This window comes from Ictalurus punctatus, chromosome 4 (assembly GCF_001660625.3).
Source record: "Ictalurus punctatus breed USDA103 chromosome 4, Coco_2.0, whole genome shotgun sequence".
NCBI lineage: Eukaryota > Metazoa > Chordata > Actinopteri > Siluriformes > Ictaluridae > Ictalurus > Ictalurus punctatus.
Window position 1 is genome coordinate 13,441,839 of NC_071284.1, and position 19,309 is coordinate 13,461,147.

General features: G+C 39.7%; 1 protein-coding gene across 1 annotated transcript; it reads left to right on the forward strand.

The window, feature by feature from the left end:
- The first annotated feature begins 160 nt into the window (after positions 1-160).
- Positions 161-18,954, forward strand: uacaa (uveal autoantigen with coiled-coil domains and ankyrin repeats a). Its single transcript, XM_017466639.3, has 17 exons — positions 161-455; positions 1,275-1,402; positions 3,606-3,694; positions 3,818-3,882; positions 4,486-4,543; positions 8,366-8,436; positions 8,858-8,964; positions 10,345-10,526; positions 11,352-11,386; positions 11,736-11,786; positions 12,387-12,452; positions 12,600-12,627; positions 12,713-12,753; positions 13,081-14,190; positions 14,350-14,490; positions 16,187-16,252; positions 16,617-18,954. Exons 1-17 carry the CDS (start codon positions 408-410, stop codon positions 16,686-16,688), a joined length of 2,358 nt encoding a protein of 785 aa, XP_017322128.3. The 5' UTR covers positions 161-407; the 3' UTR covers positions 16,689-18,954.
- Positions 18,955-19,309: the final 355 nt, after the last annotated feature.

Here is a 19,309-nt window from a genome sequence, read left to right on the forward strand (position 1 = left end):
CTGTGATTGTTTTTCTTTCTTTCTTATAGTTAATGTGATCTACATATTATAGTTTTCCAGTAGATCTGATATCTGCAATACAGGAATGATTCCATGCAAAAGCACATGATCATACGACAATAACTCGAGATACTCACGCACACGGTTCATTCTTTGTGTGCGTGTGTGTGAGTGTGTGTGAGAGAGAGAGAGATTATATGAATGTGAATAGACTGCGACCTTCGCACTTTAACCTACACACGGGAGTGTGTGTGTGTGTGTGTGTGTGTGTGTGTGTGTTGGAAACACGTCAGTGTGTGTGAGCGGCGGAGTCTCAGTGACTACACAGGAAAAATACGTTGCTTTCAACTTCTGTACAAGTGTAGTGACTTGGCTGCGTGCTTTTTGATAGCTTCTGCTCTCCAGCCATGAAAAGTCTGAAACAGAGACTGAAGAAACACGAAGCGTCGAGCAGCGTGAGTAAGATTGATTTGAACAGATCCAGTCTTATCGGCTACTCTTTTTTTTTTTTGGTCACTGAGGGGAGTTTAGGAAATAGCTTTGGCTACTTGCTAGCCTCCTGAGGTGGGGCTTTAGTAGAAAAATGAAGGGTGTGGGCTCCTCAAAAACAACGAATTCATATATTTGTACGTTTTTTCCTTTTCTTTAGAAAATTAAATTCCAAAGAAATATGGACTATTATTATTATTATTATTATTATTATTATTATTATTGTTGTTGTTAACCAGTGTAGGTGCAGTGGTTTGTGATCCACGAGGCTGTCAAAATCCTGTCAGATTTGCACCTGACTGTTAAACGATAGTTAGTGACCTGCAGAAAATTCTAGATAAATCTCACATCTCACGATTAGTCTTTACAGTTATACTTTAAAAATACAGTATACAAAAAATCCAAAAAGTGAATCCATATGTGTTTGAGTGTTTTAGATGGAGCAGCAGAGTTTCAATCTGCATTGCCTGAAGTGTATGAAGATTATTTCCCTTAACACATTCCACAAGTGCTTGTTTTACAGTAAATTATTCAGCTACGCTGATGTTATTCTAGGTATTTAGAGATTCATTCCCTTAAGAACACCGCATGCCTTTTCAGTTGAGAGGGTTAGAGCTATATAAACTCAGATATAAATCCCAGCATTCTCATGAGATGCTGTCCTAAGGGTTGTCCTGTCTCTGGATGTGAAGACGTGGACAGAATGTAATGCAGTGCGTGTACGCACAGATTGTTTACTGTTGTCGCCTTTTGTATCTAGCTGTCATGTTTACCTGACTTTACAGGCTACGGACTGGAACAAGTATGACGAGCGTCTCCTGAAAGCAGTGGAGAATGGTGATGTGGACAAAGTCTCCAACACACTCAGGAAAGGAGCAGTCGCCACCAAACTGGACGCCGATGGCCGTTCTTCGTGAGTGTCACCATTTTATATCACCGCCTCTAATCAAAGAGAAGACTGTTGGTTTCGTTACCATTCCTGCCATGAATTTCACCGTGTACACATATTTCATCTGGTATAATGAAATATGTGTACTACTGACTTGATTGTGCAGAGTACAATTTCTTTTTGGGGAAAAAAAAGATGCACGTGCATTTACTGTTTACATTTGTATTCCTATTTTCTCTTTTTCTCTTGTCTTACTCATCTTTTGGCACCAACATCTGCTTTATATTGCAACTGCACAGATAGAAGCTGAATGAGCACATAGTGATGGGTTTCGCTTTTGATTTTTCCTCTGCAATGCTTAGTGCTTGTTACCTTTGAGGTTCGTAGACATGTCTTCCTCTGCAGCATGCTTTCACTGAATTTGAAATCTGGGATGATTTTGAACCTCTTCTTAATATTGCTGCACAGGGCTTTATAGTGCTTTTTTATAGATTAAATCACTATAAAACTATGAAATGGTCCTTGTCTACATAAACTCTGCATGTAAGTCTCTGTAATAAATTGACCGGGGCTGGAATATTAATGAGGGTGTGACCATCCTAAAAGACACAATTAGAAATCGTTTGAAACACAGGTTTGGGTGCTGTTAGATTCATCTATCTACATATTAATTGAGGTTTTGAGGAGAATGTTATTCTTTGGACTTGACACTACCCCACATTATTGTAATGAATGTCTTTTGTGAGTTTTAAATAGGGGGGGGGGGTCCAGTGTGTGTGTCTTCTAGCTGCTATGGTACACAGCAATACACCAAAGTAATAATTGTAAATGTGTCAGGGCTTTCGACATGACTTCTAAAGATTTAGCTGGTTAATATACTGTTTTGCTTTAGGGGACATTTTGAGTTCATTTGGCCTAATTTAGGTTCATTTGTGCCCTTAGATGGAAGGTCACTACAAATCAGTATGTTTATTGTGATGGGAGTGAGCTTTTCTAGGATGACAATGTCTCCATCCTCAGGGCATGAGGGCTTACTGACAGGTTTGATGAAAATGAAAAGGAAATGATGTCAATAATATGCTATAGCCAACACGTAAACCAGATCTTATAGGAGATTTTGCACCAATGCATTAAGCAGTGCTCTCCACCACCATTATCAAAACGCCAAGTCAGAGGATGTCTTTAGTAAGAAAGGTGTTCTTTGCTCCGGTACAATTCCTGAGGTGTGTAGAATCAATCCTAAGGTGCATTGAAACTGTTCTGGTGGCTTGTGGCAGCTTTTAAAATTTGAACTCTTTTAAACAATGTAACGTTACAATATAATACAATATGTTAGAATATAATACAATATGTTAGAATATAATACAGTATGTTAGAATATAATATAATATGCAGTCTTATATTCTTTTTGCAAACTGTTAAGAAATAAGATTCGTTATAGAAAGAAATAGAGAACTGAAGATTGTGTTGTTTTCCTACTTTAAGTTTAAGCTTAGCATTGACTCTTTAATGTTGAATCATCAATAAAAAGTCAGTTTTTTTTTTTTTAAAGGCCATTACATAGTGGCAAAACGGATAGGGTTGCCGCCTCGCAGCTCCAGGCTTGTTCGTTTTGTCCAACCTCCCAAAAGTATGCTGGTAGGTGGATTGACTGCTCTAAAATTGCTCCTAGGTATGTGTGCATGGTGCCCTGTTATGGACTGGTGTATTTCTGCGTCATGGTCAGAATAGTATACGCATCCACCGTGACCCTGACCAGGATAAAGTCAGACATAAAGCTGAAGATAAAGCTGAACACAAAGTTGAAACTGAATGAATGAATGATAACATGTGTCATCTATCCCTCCCTCCACCTCCCTACTCTCATCAAATGAAAATGCTGAGCTAGCGCAAGCTTGTTGGATGAATACCGATGAATAAAACCGTTTTCTAGCAAGATATCCTGTTCATGCTGAAATATATCAGACAAGGAAAATATGTCATGATTTATGTATTACATTGTCTTTACCGTACATTAAATTAAGGATTGATCCTGTCTGTATCCCATAGTGCATTTTCTGTCTTCTTGCTTCCTTTTCTTAATGGCCCTTGTCTTTTTCTAACCTCGTACTTCACAGACACAAAGGCCAATCTTTGTAACTTTCTGAAATAAATGCATTTCAATCAATTGCAGTGAAATTATTAATATAAACTATAAAATATAAGACTTCTCATTCTTTCAATTCAGGCTTCACCTAGCAGCAAGCAACGGGCTTATAAATAGCCTCAATGTTTTCCTTGCCCATGGTGTCAACCTACGCACAGCAGATGCTGCTGGTAAGAGTCATTCTCCACTCTTAAATGAACCATTGTACTTGATTTTGCACTGATTGTGGGACTGCGATATGCGACAGCACATGTAAAGCATGTCTCATACATTAATAGCTTCTTATTCTGCAGGTAAAACTGCACTGCATCTTTCTTCAAGAGGCGGCCATTCTGCCTGTGTGCAGCGTTTGTTGCAGGTACAGCAAGTTTTGCTTTCACTCACTAACAATTGCAGGAAGAATGGTCGGTGAACTAGCTGCCTTGGAATAACAAGTTAAGGTTGTACCATGTTTGCTGTAAAACAACCCTGCCAAAAAAAAGATCTTTCAAAAGCCTGTTGAACAAGATCTAGTGACAGCTGTTTTGTTTTCTGTTCTTCTTTGCTGCCTGTAGTCTTTGTGCTTTTCTCCTTTTGTTCCCTCACATAAAACACTTAAGCTGAGGCAAGGTCGGAGCCGGTTTTTGTACCATAGCAACACAACCTCCTCAGTGTACAGTAAACAGTGAGAAATCATAAAATAGCTACTTCAGGGTTAAGGAAGATAGCGTCGGCACTCCTTCCTGAGTGAAAAATGATAGCCTTGACTAAAGAAAAAATAGTGGCAATGACAGAAATTGTATTGTATTGCAAAAGCAGAAGGAATTTTTAATCGTTGTTGTCCTTAAATAATAATCATAATCATAATAATAATAATAGTTTTTTTTTAATGTCAATCTGTGGTGTAAAAGAAAGAAAAGGAATGAGTGTTTGATCTGTAATGGTTAATCCGTTCAGGTAATAATCAAAGATTGTTTTGCAGTGTAAAAGTCCTGTTGACAGCACAGATCTGCAAGGGAGGACAGCTTTACATGAAGCAGGTGAGCAGAACATCTAATACCTCTTACATGTCTTTGTGACACTACACCACCTTTGTTCCTTATGTTCCCCAACATTATTTCTCACAGAGACCTGGACAGAATACTAAAGACCGGAAATGCTACATTCCATGTTTTGTGTCATTGTCAATGAGTAACTAATGATGGCGTATTCCCTTATGATTACGACAATGTCCACTATAAAGCTTTATATACCCCACAGCCACTTTATAAGGAAAAACTGGATAGGAACAATTGCTGGTGATGTGATTGGTGTTCTGGCGCACTACGGCTGCCGTCGCGTCATCCAGGTGGATGCTACACACTAGTGGTGGTTAAGCAGACTAACCCCCCTCCCTCCCCCATACTATGAAAGTGCTTTGAGTGTCTAGAAAAGCACTATATAAATGTAACTTTATCTAACTAACAACATTATGTAGCACATGTTTTCTCTCAGAACAGCCTCAATTCTTCATGGCACGACTTCCACAAGGTTCTGGTCCATGTTGATATGATTGCATTACATAATCGCTGCAGATTTGTCAGCGGCACATTCATGCTGTGAATCTGCCATTGTACCACATCCCAAAAGTGCTCTATTGGATTCAGATCTAGTGACTAAAAAGGAAGTTTACTGAATTCATTGTAATGTTAATGGAACCAGAATGAGATGACTTGTGCTTTCTCACATCTTCATTATAATGCTGGAAGTAGTCATGACAAGATGGGGACATTGGGATGCACAAAAGGATGCATGCAGTCACCAACGATACTCCGGCTGAGAGTTCAAATGAGGCTTGTTTGGTATTAAGAGGGCCAGTGTGTGCGAAGAAAACATTCCCCACACCAATATACCACCAACCTGAACTGTTGACACAAGGCAGGTTGGGTCGATGGATTCATGCAATGCCAAATTCTGTCCCTGCCTTCCTTTCAGGGAGTCACAAAAGTGAGCACACCCATGAAGAGGAATGTACTATATTGAGAACTGCAGATCACGCCATAATTTGAGATTAGTCAGGCCAGGCAGTATTTTTCCAACTGTCCAGTTTCAGTGAGCCTGTGCCAACTCTATCCCAAGATAACTGTTCTTGTCTCAATGCCTGCTGTTGCAGCTCATCCATCTTCCAAGTGTTGTGTATTCTGAAATGCTTTTCTGCTCATCACAGTTCTAAAGAGTTGCTATTTAATTGCCTCACCTTGGACCAGTTTGGCCATTCGCCTCTGACTCTCTCATCAGCAAATGGTTTTACAAATCAGTCCATCTGGCACCGACATCCATGCCACAGTCAAAGTCACCCAGATCAGATGTTCCACCTTTCTGATGTTTGATGTGAACAGTAACTGAAGCTCGTCACCAGTATCTGCATGATTTTGTGCAATTTATTTGTGCTGCTGTCATATGACTGGTTGATTGGATAATTGCATGAAAGCAATGCAACAATCAGTGGTACACTGGCCGGTGAGTGTATATCAGAAATATTATTTCAGTGCTCACTGTATACTTGGTTATCTGCATATCAATTGGCAAATGAAGTAATTTGTTTATTACAGCCAGTGCTTTCAGGGAGTCACAAAAGTGAGGATACCCCTGGAATGTGCTATATTGATGAAGGAATGTGCTATATTGAGGAAGGAATGTGCTATATTGAGAGCTGCAGATCATTTTTCACATAGCACATTTTGCACAGTGTCACAATGATTGTTAAAGGAACTGAGAAATAGTGACGTGAAGGTGAGCAGCACACTGATTTGTCCCCCGTATGATTTATAGATTTAATCTAGTGCAGTACATTATCAGCAAAACCAGGTGTTCAGTGGTCTCATGGATGGTGCCACATATCTCTCCAGGGGCCAAAACATTTAATACATCTCCTTGATGTTTTGGGTCACTGTTTGGGTGTGTTTTATAGGTCGATATGTATGTTATAAGCTTACATATATTTAATGAAACAAATTATTTTAAAAATAATTAGGGAGGTCAACATGCAATAGGATTTCAGTTTGCCTAGTCTGGGATATTTCCTGCTGAATAATAAGTGTCTTGTGTTTGTGTCATATTCACAGACTACTTTGCCAGTTTTAAATAACACTGCTTTCATATTTCCTTTGCTGTGTATATTGTAATAATTGTATTTTCAATTATTCAAAAACCTACCCGATTTTGGGCCATTTCCCTGATATATAACCAGATTGTTTATGATTACCGCTCAAGATAAATATTCACAGTTCAGTCCATAAGTATTTGGACAGTGAACAATATTTGTGCTTTTTCCTCTGTACACCACCACAATGGATTTTGAAATCAAGCAGTCAAGATGCGATTGAATTGTACACATTCAGCTTTAATTCAATGGGCTTAATATAAATATTGCATTAACCACTTAGAAATTATGGCTATTTATTTATTTATTTTTTACAGAATCCCTCCATTTTCACAAGCTCAAAAATAATTGGACAAACTAACATAATCATAAATATTACGATTATTATTCATACTTATTATACATCACCAAATGCTGAGTTTCCTGCCTTGAGATGCTTTGCCACAACTGTACTGTAGCCACATTCAGTTGCTGCTTGTTTGTAGATCTTTCTGACTTAAGTTTTGTCTTCAGTAAGTGAAAAGCATTTTCAATTGGGTTGAGGTCACTGGACATTTAAGAACATGTCATTTCTTTGCGTTAAGAAGCTCTTGGGTTGCTTTCGCAGTATGTTTTGGGTGATTATCCGTCTGTAATGTGAAGCACCGTCCTATCAGTTTTGCAGCATTTGACCGAATCTGAGCAGAAAGTATAGCTCTATACACTTCAGAATTTATCCTGCTACTTCTATCAGCAGTCACGTCATCAATAAACACCAGAGACCCAGTTCCATTGGCAGCCATATATGCCCATGCCATAAAACCTCCTCCACCATGTTTGACAGATGATGTGATATGTTTTGGATCATGGCCCTTCCTTTCCTTTTCCATACTCTTCTCTTCCCATCATTCTGGTACAAGTTAATCTTGCATCAGAACCGATCAGGCTTTTTAGAGTTAGAGTAAAAATGGTATTTATTTATTTAGCAAAGTCTTATATGGCCTTTCTGTTCTTGAGCGTTACCAGTGGTTTGCATCTTGAGGTAAACCGTTTGTATTTACATTCATGAAGGCGTCTCTTGATTGTAGACTTTGACAATGATACGCCTACCTCCTCCAGAATGTTCTTGACTTGGTTAACTGTTGTGAAGGGATTTTTCTTCAACAAAGAAAGAATTCTGTGATCATCCACTTTAGTTGTCTGCCAAGGTCTTCCAGGCGTTTTGGTGTTGCTGAGCTCGCCCGTGCATTCCTTCTTTTTAAGAAAGTATCAAATAGATCTGTTTTCCTTTTTCAGCCTAATGATGACTTCCTTCACTTATATCGACACCTCTTTGGACCGTGTATTGAGAGTTCCCATGAACAGCTACCAAATGCAAATTCAACACTTGGAATCAACTCCAGACCTTTTATCAACTTACTTTTCTCATGAAATAATGAGGAAACAGGCTGCAATTATTCCAATTAATTTTGAGCCTGTGAAAATGGAGGGACTCTGTATTAAATGGCTGTAATTCCTAAATGGTTAATGCAATATTTTTGCTAAGGCCATTGAATTAAAGCTGAAAGTTTACACTTCAATCACATCTTGATTGCTTCATTTCAAATCCATTGTGGTGATGCACAGGGGCAAAAATACAAAAAATGTGTCACTGTCCAAATACGTATGGACCTGACTGTATATACACTCAGCATTGTATGAGTGGAACCCACATGATGTTTATATTAGCTTGTTTGTTCAGCTTATGCAGGTCACACTACAATAATCAAAATGCTGTGTAGTAGCGGTGCAAGTGTCAGTGCTGTCGACAAGGTAAGAACAAATCTTGGATCTGTGTGGTTTTGCATTTCACCAACTTCACTACCTAACTTCACTCAGTGCAGCAATAATTACACCAGACACTGAAAAAAATCCAGTTTACTTGCAAAGTCTTCCCTGTTGTAGAAGCTCTGTGTATATATACCCTAATTGCCACACCTGATTATCAAACATGCTTTAATCTGTTTACATTTGACCACATCCTTAAAACAAAGATACACTGTCAAATTATTACCAATTAATGCAAGGAAGGAGACATCTAAAGAAAATAAAGATGGCGATATGTATATAGAACCTTTGCTAGTGAAGAAAGCTTTGTTACAGTTTTTTTTTTAAATACAAGTTTTAAGCCAGAAATTTATACAAATGTCAGATGTTGTGGATTATGTAATAAAAAATGTTGTTTTTTCCTCAGGATGGTCGTTCTCCTTTGATGATAGCTGCACAGATGGGCCATACCCGAGCTTGTCAACTACTTTTAAATTGTGGGGCTTCAGTCAATCTTCGAGACAAGCAAAATAAGTATGCTGTTTTCTTTCTGTTCTTATTTACATTCTAAATGATGGCTATCCAAAAAGGCCAGTGTGGCTACGGGTTTTCATTCCACCCAAGCAGGAACCACATATGATTTCACATGTTTAATCAGTTATCCTTGGTCATCAGATGACTCTTTGCTGTATAAACCTGAGCGTCGCTTTGAAAATGCTAAATTAGGTCTCTGTGCCTAATTCAAAATTTAGTCTGTATTACAGCAAATAAAAGACATTTGGCCCATAGGGAGCTTCGAAATATACTGTAAATATTGCAGGTTAACGGTAGGTGTGCTTCAGAACAGGGATCCTGTGAGCACCAACAAAAAGTCATGTTATTGGCAAGAAAGGGTCGATTAAGGGTGAGTTTTTTAACATGAGGGTGCTCACACAGCACAAGCTTTATCCTGGTCTGAGGCACTGTGGTTTTAAATCACATTTATTTATATTTTGGTGGGAAAAACCCCCAAGGAATTCCTTTGTGGACAGGAGGGAGTAGGATTAAAAGCCAATTCCCTGCACAGCTCTAGAATATGGACAAGTTGTGTGTGTTAATAAAAATAAAGGAAAAAAAGAACAAGTATTTAAAGATCCAGTTAGGAATTGTTTCATTGTCATCTTAAGTCTAGACCTACAGCAATGATAAATGCATGCATTATCTGTGGCTCCCGAGTGGCGCAACAGATTAGTATTTGCCCTATGGTTGGGAGATCACGAGTTAATACCACGACGATGCCACAAACAATCTGTGGCCAGGAGCCAATGGAGGAAAACTTCCTGTGTTCTCTGGGTGGGAGGGGTGTGACATACTCCGTCTCTTTCTCTCTTTCTCTGTCACACTCTGTCTTATGATAGCAGAAAGCTGGTTAGTGGGTGGTTGGAATTGGCTGAACTGAAGAGAAAAATCAATATTTATGTTTCTCCCATAATAGCTGCACTTCCTATTTGGCCAATTAAGAATATTTATTTAAGAATACTTGTTTGCTGAATGAGGTCATCCATCAGTACTGTAGTATTGAGAGAAATCAATACTGGAATGTTGAAGTGTGTTTCAAAGAAAATAAAAGGAGATGAATTGTATATAAAACAACATTACAGTCTTTTATGGATGGAAGTATGTGTGTATATAAAATCTTTACACACAGGAACTGTAGTAAACAAGGAAATGGTCAGGGCGATGTTGTCTGGTGTGCTCCTTAATAAGAGAATACATACAATCAATGAACTTTTGTACACATTTATCTAATAGAGATGAGCCATGGGTCCTGGTACCAAAATGTGCGCTGAGAATCTGTTATAAAGTCTCAATGACATCGTCTTTGTATATAAAGTGCTGTTCTCTCAGGGTTTGTGTGTGTGTGTGTGTGTGTAGGACTGCACTCATCTTGGCTTGTGAGCACGTTTGCCGTGAAGTAGTGGAGGTCTTGCTGAAGCATAAGGCAGATGTCACTACCGTGGACCTGCATGGCCATGACTTGTGCCACTACGCCCGGCTTAGTGGAGACCAAGCCTTGATCATGATGATCAAACAAGCCTGGGATGCAGCCAGCAAAGGCAAGTCATCTAAAGCAAGCAGCAGCTTAACTCTAGGGAGGAAAACTTGTACCTGGCAAGATTTGGCAAGTAGTAGTATTGTTTTAATCCAGCCTATTCTGCTTCCTCTGAAACATGGCTGTACATGTAGCACGTACAATACGTTCTTTTGTTGGTTACAGATATTGCAGGGAGATATTAGAGTTATGTGATGTATATGGATACATTATCAGAAAACTGTACTCAGTTGTTACTGAAGACCAGCATTTTTATAGTGCAGCTTAATGGCCTATGGGGTTAGTTTTCTCATTGAATGCCGGTACATCAGTGCTTTAAGCTAGAAATAAATGAATTTGGCAAGAAGTGCCATTTATTACAGATCACTGATCCTGGTTTTTTCTACTCTGTCTGCTTCCCTTAAGCCTTTTTGGGTGTGCGCATGGCACATGTTGTATTCTGTTAGATGTTGTTGGCACTTGTCTATGAATGAGCTTATTAAAGAAAAACATGTGAGCTGAATCAATGTTTCAGCTGTCTGGCATTGGGATGTAGGCCCCTACTGAATACATTAAAGTAGTTTCTCTTCTGAAGAAGTATTCTGATGTATTTTTCAAGTGCTGACTGCTGTGAAATTTACTACAACATAAAACAAAGCCACAGCCCCAAATGACAAGAATTGTGTTTTGACCCTGGCTGTAGAGCACTGTTGTTCGTGCTATAAATAAAATAAAGAAAACACAACCATGAAAATATTATAGATTTGGTACTGAAACATTGAACAAGATTTCAATGATAAATAAATTACTCTTGTGTTTTTTTTTTTGTTTTTTTTTTATACTGCTATAGAGGCTTCCAGGACTGGTCCGCAGTTACAGCAGCAGGTAAGGATGGAATGGAAAACTGGGTCTCAAAGGGAAGGGTTCGAATTGTTATTTATGAGTTATGTTTTAAATGATTTAATGATGCTACTAAGACAAACATGTCCTACCTCCCTTTCTGCTTCTTGGTTTTACTTTGGCTCACCACCAGTATCTAAACAAAAGCTCTTCTCCTGGTTCTCCTGCTTGTGTCTATTAATCTTACTGCAACCTAGATGCCAAACTGCTAATAATAAAGAAGCAGCCCAATTCTGTTCAGCGGTGGGTGAATGGGTGATGTTCAATCTCTGCCATGTTAAAATCAATAATGAAAAATAATGAAAGCGTGCTGTTTTTCCTTTCTTTTCTGCAGAGGTCAGTGAATAATGAAACACATGCTCTTGTGAGGACGATGAGTGTACAGGTAAGCATAATATTACTGGTGATTCGGAAATTAACCTGTAAGTTCTTCTACTATTATTCGACTTTATGCTAGTTATGCCTGAACTAGACAGGGGTCTAATAGATTATTTAAAATTATAGTATAATAGAGCATAGTATCACTAATATGATAATAATGATAATGAGTCTTTATTGGTCACATATACAGTAGAGCACAGTGAAATTGTTTTCTTCGCATACCCCAGCCTGTCAGGAAGCTGGGGTCAGAGTGCAGGGTCAGTCATGATACGGCGCCCCTGGAGCAGAGAGGGTTAAGGGCCTTGCTCAAGGGCCCAACAGTGGCAGCCTGGCAGTGCTGGGGCTGGGGCAGTCCTGGCAGCCCTTGAGCAAGGCCCTTAACCCTCTCTGCTCCAGGGGCGCTGTATCACGGCTGACCCTGCGCTCTGACCCCAGCTTCCTAACATACTGGGCTATGCGAAGAAAAAAATTTCACTGTTCTCTACTGTATATGTGACAAATAAAGACTCATTATCATTATGCTATTCACCCTAGTAGGCCTTCATCTTATAACAACCTTTTCAGAAGCTTCATGTTTCTTAACAGTCATTATCTCTTTTTACAGGCTCCCGCTAAAGGCCCATCTTCAGGCATCAGCTGTCTTAACACCGTTCCACCACAGCAGCATGCAGTGAGTAACTCGCTATAGGTGAATGGTGGTGGTGATGGAGACTGAGCCATACAGCAGCTGTTTTCTCTCCACTGAGCCAGCAGGGTTTATTTCTGTGGTGTTTAGTTGTGAATAACCTTTCATTAACGAGTGCTCTCTAAATTACAGAAGGAGTATGGCAGCCATTCAGAAAATGGTAAGAGTTGGACTTTAGAACTGTAAACAGTAGCACATATAATGGTGGCTCTGCTGTTTTGACGTTCAATTTTTGTGCCTTAAAGGAAAAGATAACCTACAGAGTTATCATCCAGATTGTGCACAGGTACATTCCTTATGCTAATAATCATCTCTCTTATTGTTCCTTACACTGGGTCCTTTCATTTTTATATTCATTATGACATGATGAAGGTACCATTCAGCCATTCCATTTTTATACCCACACTACTTTTATCTGTCAATTTGATTAGGATTAGAAAGCACATTTCTGTAATGTAGGCAATGATAACGTTTTCTCTTCACTATGTTGCGCAGTCTCAACTATGAGTATGTAATCTGAAGTTAAGCTCTTGACTGCTCAAAGAGATCTGCTAACAGAATATTTCAGCAGAAGGTCTACTTCTTTATCAGTTCTTGAAAAATTCTGTTCCAGGTTAGACATCATGCCCCTCATTCAGCAGCTCCGGCCTCATTCAAAGCAAAGGAAGTGATGGCTGGTGAGGCTGATCTCCTTAAGAAGGAACTGTGGGAGATGAGGCGGAGGCATGATGCTGCCCAGGAAGAGCTGTTCAGGTTGGATGCGGCTCTAGTCCTACGCACACGGGACTATGAGGAGCTGAGGAGAAGTAGTGAGCGAGCACTGCAGCAGGCCCATAGCCATGCTTGGGAGCTGGAGGAGGCACTGGGGGAGGTGCAGCGTAGAATGGCCGGCTCGGAGGCTAGGGTGAGGCAAATGCAGGCACATTTGGTAGCCATGCGTGAGAACATAGTGGAAGATCTGAGAGTACAACTGCTCGAAGCCAGAGCAGAGCTGCATCGAGCACATGAGGAGCTTGGCCAGAGCAAGAGGGAAGCTGAGGAGCAAAAAGAGAGGAATGACATGCTCCTACAGGAGGTACACAAGCTCACTGAGGAGCTGCTGAAGAAAGAGGACACAAATGCACTGCAGGCAAGTCGGGAAGCTCCGAGAACCCAAGTGGCTTGTAAGGAAATACAAACCCCCTCAGAATGGAAGCCTGGTTCTCCAAAAACCACCATGACGGATCTTACGAGCGAGACTCTTCAGCGAGAGCTGGATAAGAAGAGCTACATCAGCGTAGAGGAGCATGAGTCTATAAGAAGCTCACTCACTACTGCACTTCACCAGGCACAAAGCCAGGCTCAGGAAGCACTGCTGAGGCAGCAGAAAACCAGTGAGGAAAACCAGAGTCTCACAAGAGAACTGCAGGAGCAGAGGACAGAGCTGGACACTCTGCAGGAGGCCTTACAGGCCCGGTTTGTGCCTGTGGCTATGCTGGAGACGAAGGAGAATGAGGTAGTTCAGCTTAGGCTGACTCTTAAACAGATGGAGAAGAGCATGAAGAGGGATGAGGAAGGCAAGAATGCAAGTGCTGAACTGCAGAAGCCGCCTCAGCCTGAGCAAACATCTCGGTGCGAGAGAGGCACACAGACTGAGGAAACTCTAGAAAAGAGTACACCCACCTCTGTCAACTGTAAGGAGGAAACTGAAATGCTACTAACTACTGCTGATGGACAAAATAAGGTTTGAAGAACAAATTCTCATCATTCAAACCACATTTCTATTCAAACTATATTATTTCTGTTAGCAGTGTAAATGTGTGGTAGTTCTAGCAGTATTTCTGAGCACTACCGATTTTTTGTTTGTTTGTTTGTGGCTTACCCAAACTGTTTTCCATTCCAGGATTCAGAGATAATAGTGGAGGCAGAAGGTCAGAGGGCGGCTCAGAACATCTCAACACACAGTAGTGTCCATAGCCTTGTGCACTCAGACAGCAGCACCATCCTGCAGGCCCACATTAAGAGCCTGCAACAGCAGCTAGAGGTCAGTCCCCCCTACAAACCGAGTAGTTTAAAAGCCCTCTCTTCTGCTCCACTCTTAGCACATACAGGCACTAATTTTGCTCTGATTATGTTTGCAATTTCATCCACAATATTTTGCACCTGCACTCTCTGTAGTGTTTTCTAATGAATTGTCTGATCGAGACTCTTCGGATTGAAAAGCGTTTGACCCTTCGAACACAAACCACTATAAACCGGATCATTATTTCTATTCATGAGTATATTTGCTTCAAATTTTCACATAGTCTTTCACTCAAAAGCATCATGCTCTCAGCAGAAATGAATTCAGCTAGTGGCTGAATGGAAGCCAAAGAATTATATGTGATACCAATCTTATGCTTTCAATAGGTATATGCATATTTTTATTGCATTACGGTGCTGGAAATGGGCCAGCAGTGCGTTTCAAGCACTTTTTTCCGAGCAGCAGAAAATGGAGGCTACCTCACACCCACCTGTACACATGAGCCTGGTATCCAGAGAGACCCTCACTTTAGTTGATTGTGCACAAATTGCTACCAACAAGCATTTTGCCATTTTACCCACATGCTGGAGTTTGCCATGAAATTGTCTCATATTATCAGGAGAATCGAGATGGCTTGAACTAAATTACATTTTCAAGTGCTTATTGAGATGAAATTACTTTGACAAAAACTCAGCCACTTAACCCTCCTGTTATGTTGGGAAAAATAAAGTTACCTCCATTATGTTTTGGGTCAGAGTGACTTCCACAATTTTAAATACACATACAAACAGCAAGAAAAAGTCCGAGACAAGCCATAAGAATAAATATTTGCATATACTCTAAGTTCATGACCCTAAATAAGGAAAGTAAAAAAATTCAAAGAGAAAAAGAGAGATTAGCCATACATCTCAAATGTAGAAATGGGTCAAATTGACTTAAAACATAATAAAAGTGTTAAATGACTTCTTGTGCTTGGATCTTAAATTTTCTTATTATGATGCAGGGAAGAAAACTTGACTTGTTGATGTCATTTTCGAATGTTTGTTCTGGTATACAAAGGGCCACGTTAAGAAGCTTACATTTTTTCTAAATGTCACAATTATGATGTCCAGGTTGAGATCACATATACTGAAGTCACATTTGTATTTGTCACGATCGTAGTCGACTAATAGAGATCGGTGGAGTTTCTTCCTGGTTTCAGTCTTGTAACTGTGTCCAGCAGAATCTCACAGGCTCTCTATCTTCACAAACACTTCCTTTTTCTCCTGCTGTTACTCCCCTGCTAATATGTGTATGTGTATTTGTGTCTGTGTGGCCGTGGCCAAGGTCAAGCTTTCTTGCCTTATCTGTAAACTTCTCCTATGGACGCAGAGTTAACAGATTCGGTTGCCATGGCTTATGCAGAAGTGAGCTTAAAAAATGCTTATTGTTCTGTGCATCCTTAATACATTTCTGTTTTATCAGATTCATGATCGGTCAAAAAACATTCTCCATTCAAATCATTTACATAACCAGGGCACACCACAAGCTATAGTATGTGTGTTGTATTTAATTGCAGTGTATGGATTTTTTACTTTTTTTGCCCATTCATAATGTAAGAGCTAGTATAAGAGTCTGAGTGGTTTGAATGGGACAATTAATTGCAGGTTATCTCTCTCTCTCTCTCTCTCTCTCTCTCTCTCTCTCTCTCTCTCTCTCTCTCTCTCTCTCTCTCTAGAACTCTGAAAGACATTATAGACAAGTCCTTGGTATATATCGTGCACGTCTTCTCAGTGCAGCACAGGTATGATTTAAAACTTACAATACTATACCATTCCATATGTACAGTATATTGTTCTTAATAACCATTTTAAGTTCCAGGACCCTTTCATTGGTCTCACACTCCTCACTCTTTACACCACATATGCCTTCCTATTAATTTCACAGTAGTTACCGAATATTTTATAGAATAATCATAGTTAATATTATACGCAGTGTAATATTAAACTATGGATAATATGCTTGAAGATGGATCATTAAATAACGTGCTTGGAGCTGGAGGGGTTAAATGGTCGATATGTTTGACCCTAACACTATGACCAAAGCAGTTTTAGATATAGTCAAGGACTAATCATTGTTGATTTTTTTTTTTTTTTTTGTATTTTCAGGGTTACATGGATGAGGAGGCCAGATTGGCACTGATTCAGATTGCCAAAATGAGACAGGAGTGTGTATGTTGATCATTGCTTATCTCTGTCTCTCTAGGTCAGAGTCTCTGCATTATTCTCTCTAACTCTCTCAATCTGAGTGCGTATGTGTGTGCATGAGAGAGAGAGAGAGAGAGAGAGAGAGAGAGAGAGAAATGTATAATTGTATTACTGCTTATGTTTAGGATTGAAACCACTTGTGAAATATCGGTGACAACTACTGTACACAAGTTTATGCGCCTTTTATTCAATATTATGTAAATATATTAAATAATTATTATTTTATCAAATGTATAATATGTACAAATTACTAACTGTTCTTTTTTATGGCTTCTTCTAAAGAAAATATTCACCATCAAAGCTCTTGTCCTTTTTTTTTCTTCTTCTTTTTTTTTTTTTGAAGATATAAACTTTACATTTCTTGAGACCTTCTTATCTGGCCATGGTTAATGATTCAGGTATCTTAATTAAGTGGCTGTTACTGCTTCTGTACATGTTGGAGGAACAGGACTGCCCTCTTGTGGATTCTGCTGCAAACTGCCCTCTTGTGGATTCTGCTGCATACAGATTGTACTGATGTACTGATTTTGTACAAATGCTTTGTAGTCAAACTCACCTTCATGGACTAGTAGAGTCTGGTGAGTGGACCCTGTCCAGGGCCTGAATGTAAAGTGCAGTCTACCCTCACACAACAAATTTCTACTAATATTGATTAGAATTCCCACTTTCTCCAAGAAAGACAATAATTGCACAGTTAATAAATCCTAGCCTCTTAAAATATATCCAAACATTTACTATACCCCCTCTCGGTCATGCTGTTATCTTTTTCTCTATCAAAATCCTGTGCAACCCTTGTATACATTCTTCAGAACCTCTCCTCATATGGCTTTCATTTAAGCAGTAACCTGAGAAATTATTCTTGTGGCCCACATTCACCTCGGCGCAGTCATCCATCGGCTTTCTTATTTCTATTAATAAGATTTATGTTTTAAGGACAGCTCTAATCCCTGCGCTCACACTCGCACCTCCATTTGTGTGTTTTCCATTCCGTGGCTGAACAGAGTTATTGTGGCCGGTGTGGTTTTATTCACTTTCTCGGCCTGGGTGGCTGTACTGCAAATGCAGCTGGTGAAAGCAGTATTATTTTGTGAAAGAAAAGAACCTTTTGGCATGAGGACTATGGTTTTTAAGGCTGGAGATTTTCTGCAGGAGAGAGAAACTTAATACGCCATTTAACTTTGAAGCCAAGCCAGCCACATTCCCTCCTCCACCCCTTCTCCTCAATTTGTTCAGTTGAAATCCACTTCCATGCTCTGGCCATTATTGTGAGTTTCTGGTTTATATTTAAAAGGAGCACAAACCACAACATTGGTTTCTAGTTTAGTTCTTTGCGGTCTGATCTGTCAAAGCCGTTCTCAGTAATTATGGTGAACGCCTTTCAGTGTGCCTGGAGATTTGCCTTTAATCAGATTTCCAGTGCTCTAACCAGAACCAGATGGCTGCTTTTGGTTTGGTTTTGCTCATATTCTTTAGTGCTCTTAAAGATCATAACATGGCATTTAACAGCCTCCTAACAAGTGTTGGCTGCATGTGGCTCCACCCGTGACTCAAAGCTTGTTCCTTCACAACCGTAACTTGTGCTGTAATCAGATCACTTTAAAGGAGGTAAATTTTCCCTCTGATTTAAGCCACATAAGCCAGCACACTCTTACCATTCCAGACGTTTCATGCTATATCTTGTGACACTTGAGGACACACATTGTTTTTCTTGGATATAAAGGTATACATATGATCTATTCAATTTACTAGCAAATGGTGAAGAAACTTTGGTGTAGACATATAGTGGGAAATGTCTGTGCATCCCTGATGTAAGGTCAGTGCCAATTATAGCTGTCGGTCAATCCGACCCATACCTGTCAGTCAGCTCAGTCACGCCCAAATTAATATCATACAGTATTGGCTATAAAAGAATAATAAAAAAAGGTATTAAGAGCCATTTTAAGACATTTTGGCTCTTCAATGGCTGTCTTGTCCACCATACTATATATACAGCCTTCGGTTGAGACTGGTTATTTTTTTCCTACAGGTCATGATATGGCCAGACTCTGTAGATATGGTTATGATTAATTATATTTTAATCCTAGCTGTCAGGTTTCTCTAGACATCCTTGATGTCTGAATGAGTGTTTGTCGTGTCCTCACCTGTGCACAGCATCACGGGGAGAGGTCATGCCACATTCAGAGCTCAGTCAGAATAATCATGTATTAACCACAACACTTATTAAAACATCTCCATGTGAGCACCAGTGTAATTTCTCCTTATTTCACTTCACACACACATACAACAGTACGTAAATGCAGTGTCCACTGAGTCTCTGATCCTGTCTGCAGTGTAATTTTCTGTACTCTCATCCCACCGTAGTCTTTTAGTCTTTTTCTCTCTTTATCAGTGCATCTTGTCTCCGTTCCTATGACTGTCTATCTCCAGCTCAAATTAACGTGCCCTGGTGGTTAACTCTCCTCATTTTTCACAAAGTGCTGAGCCACGCTGTGTAAAAGCAGATATCAAAGAATCTTAAACAGATGGTTAGAGATCTGAGTGGAAGGCTGCCAGACACCACATTCACAGCTTGTTACTCTGTGCAGCAGAGTCCC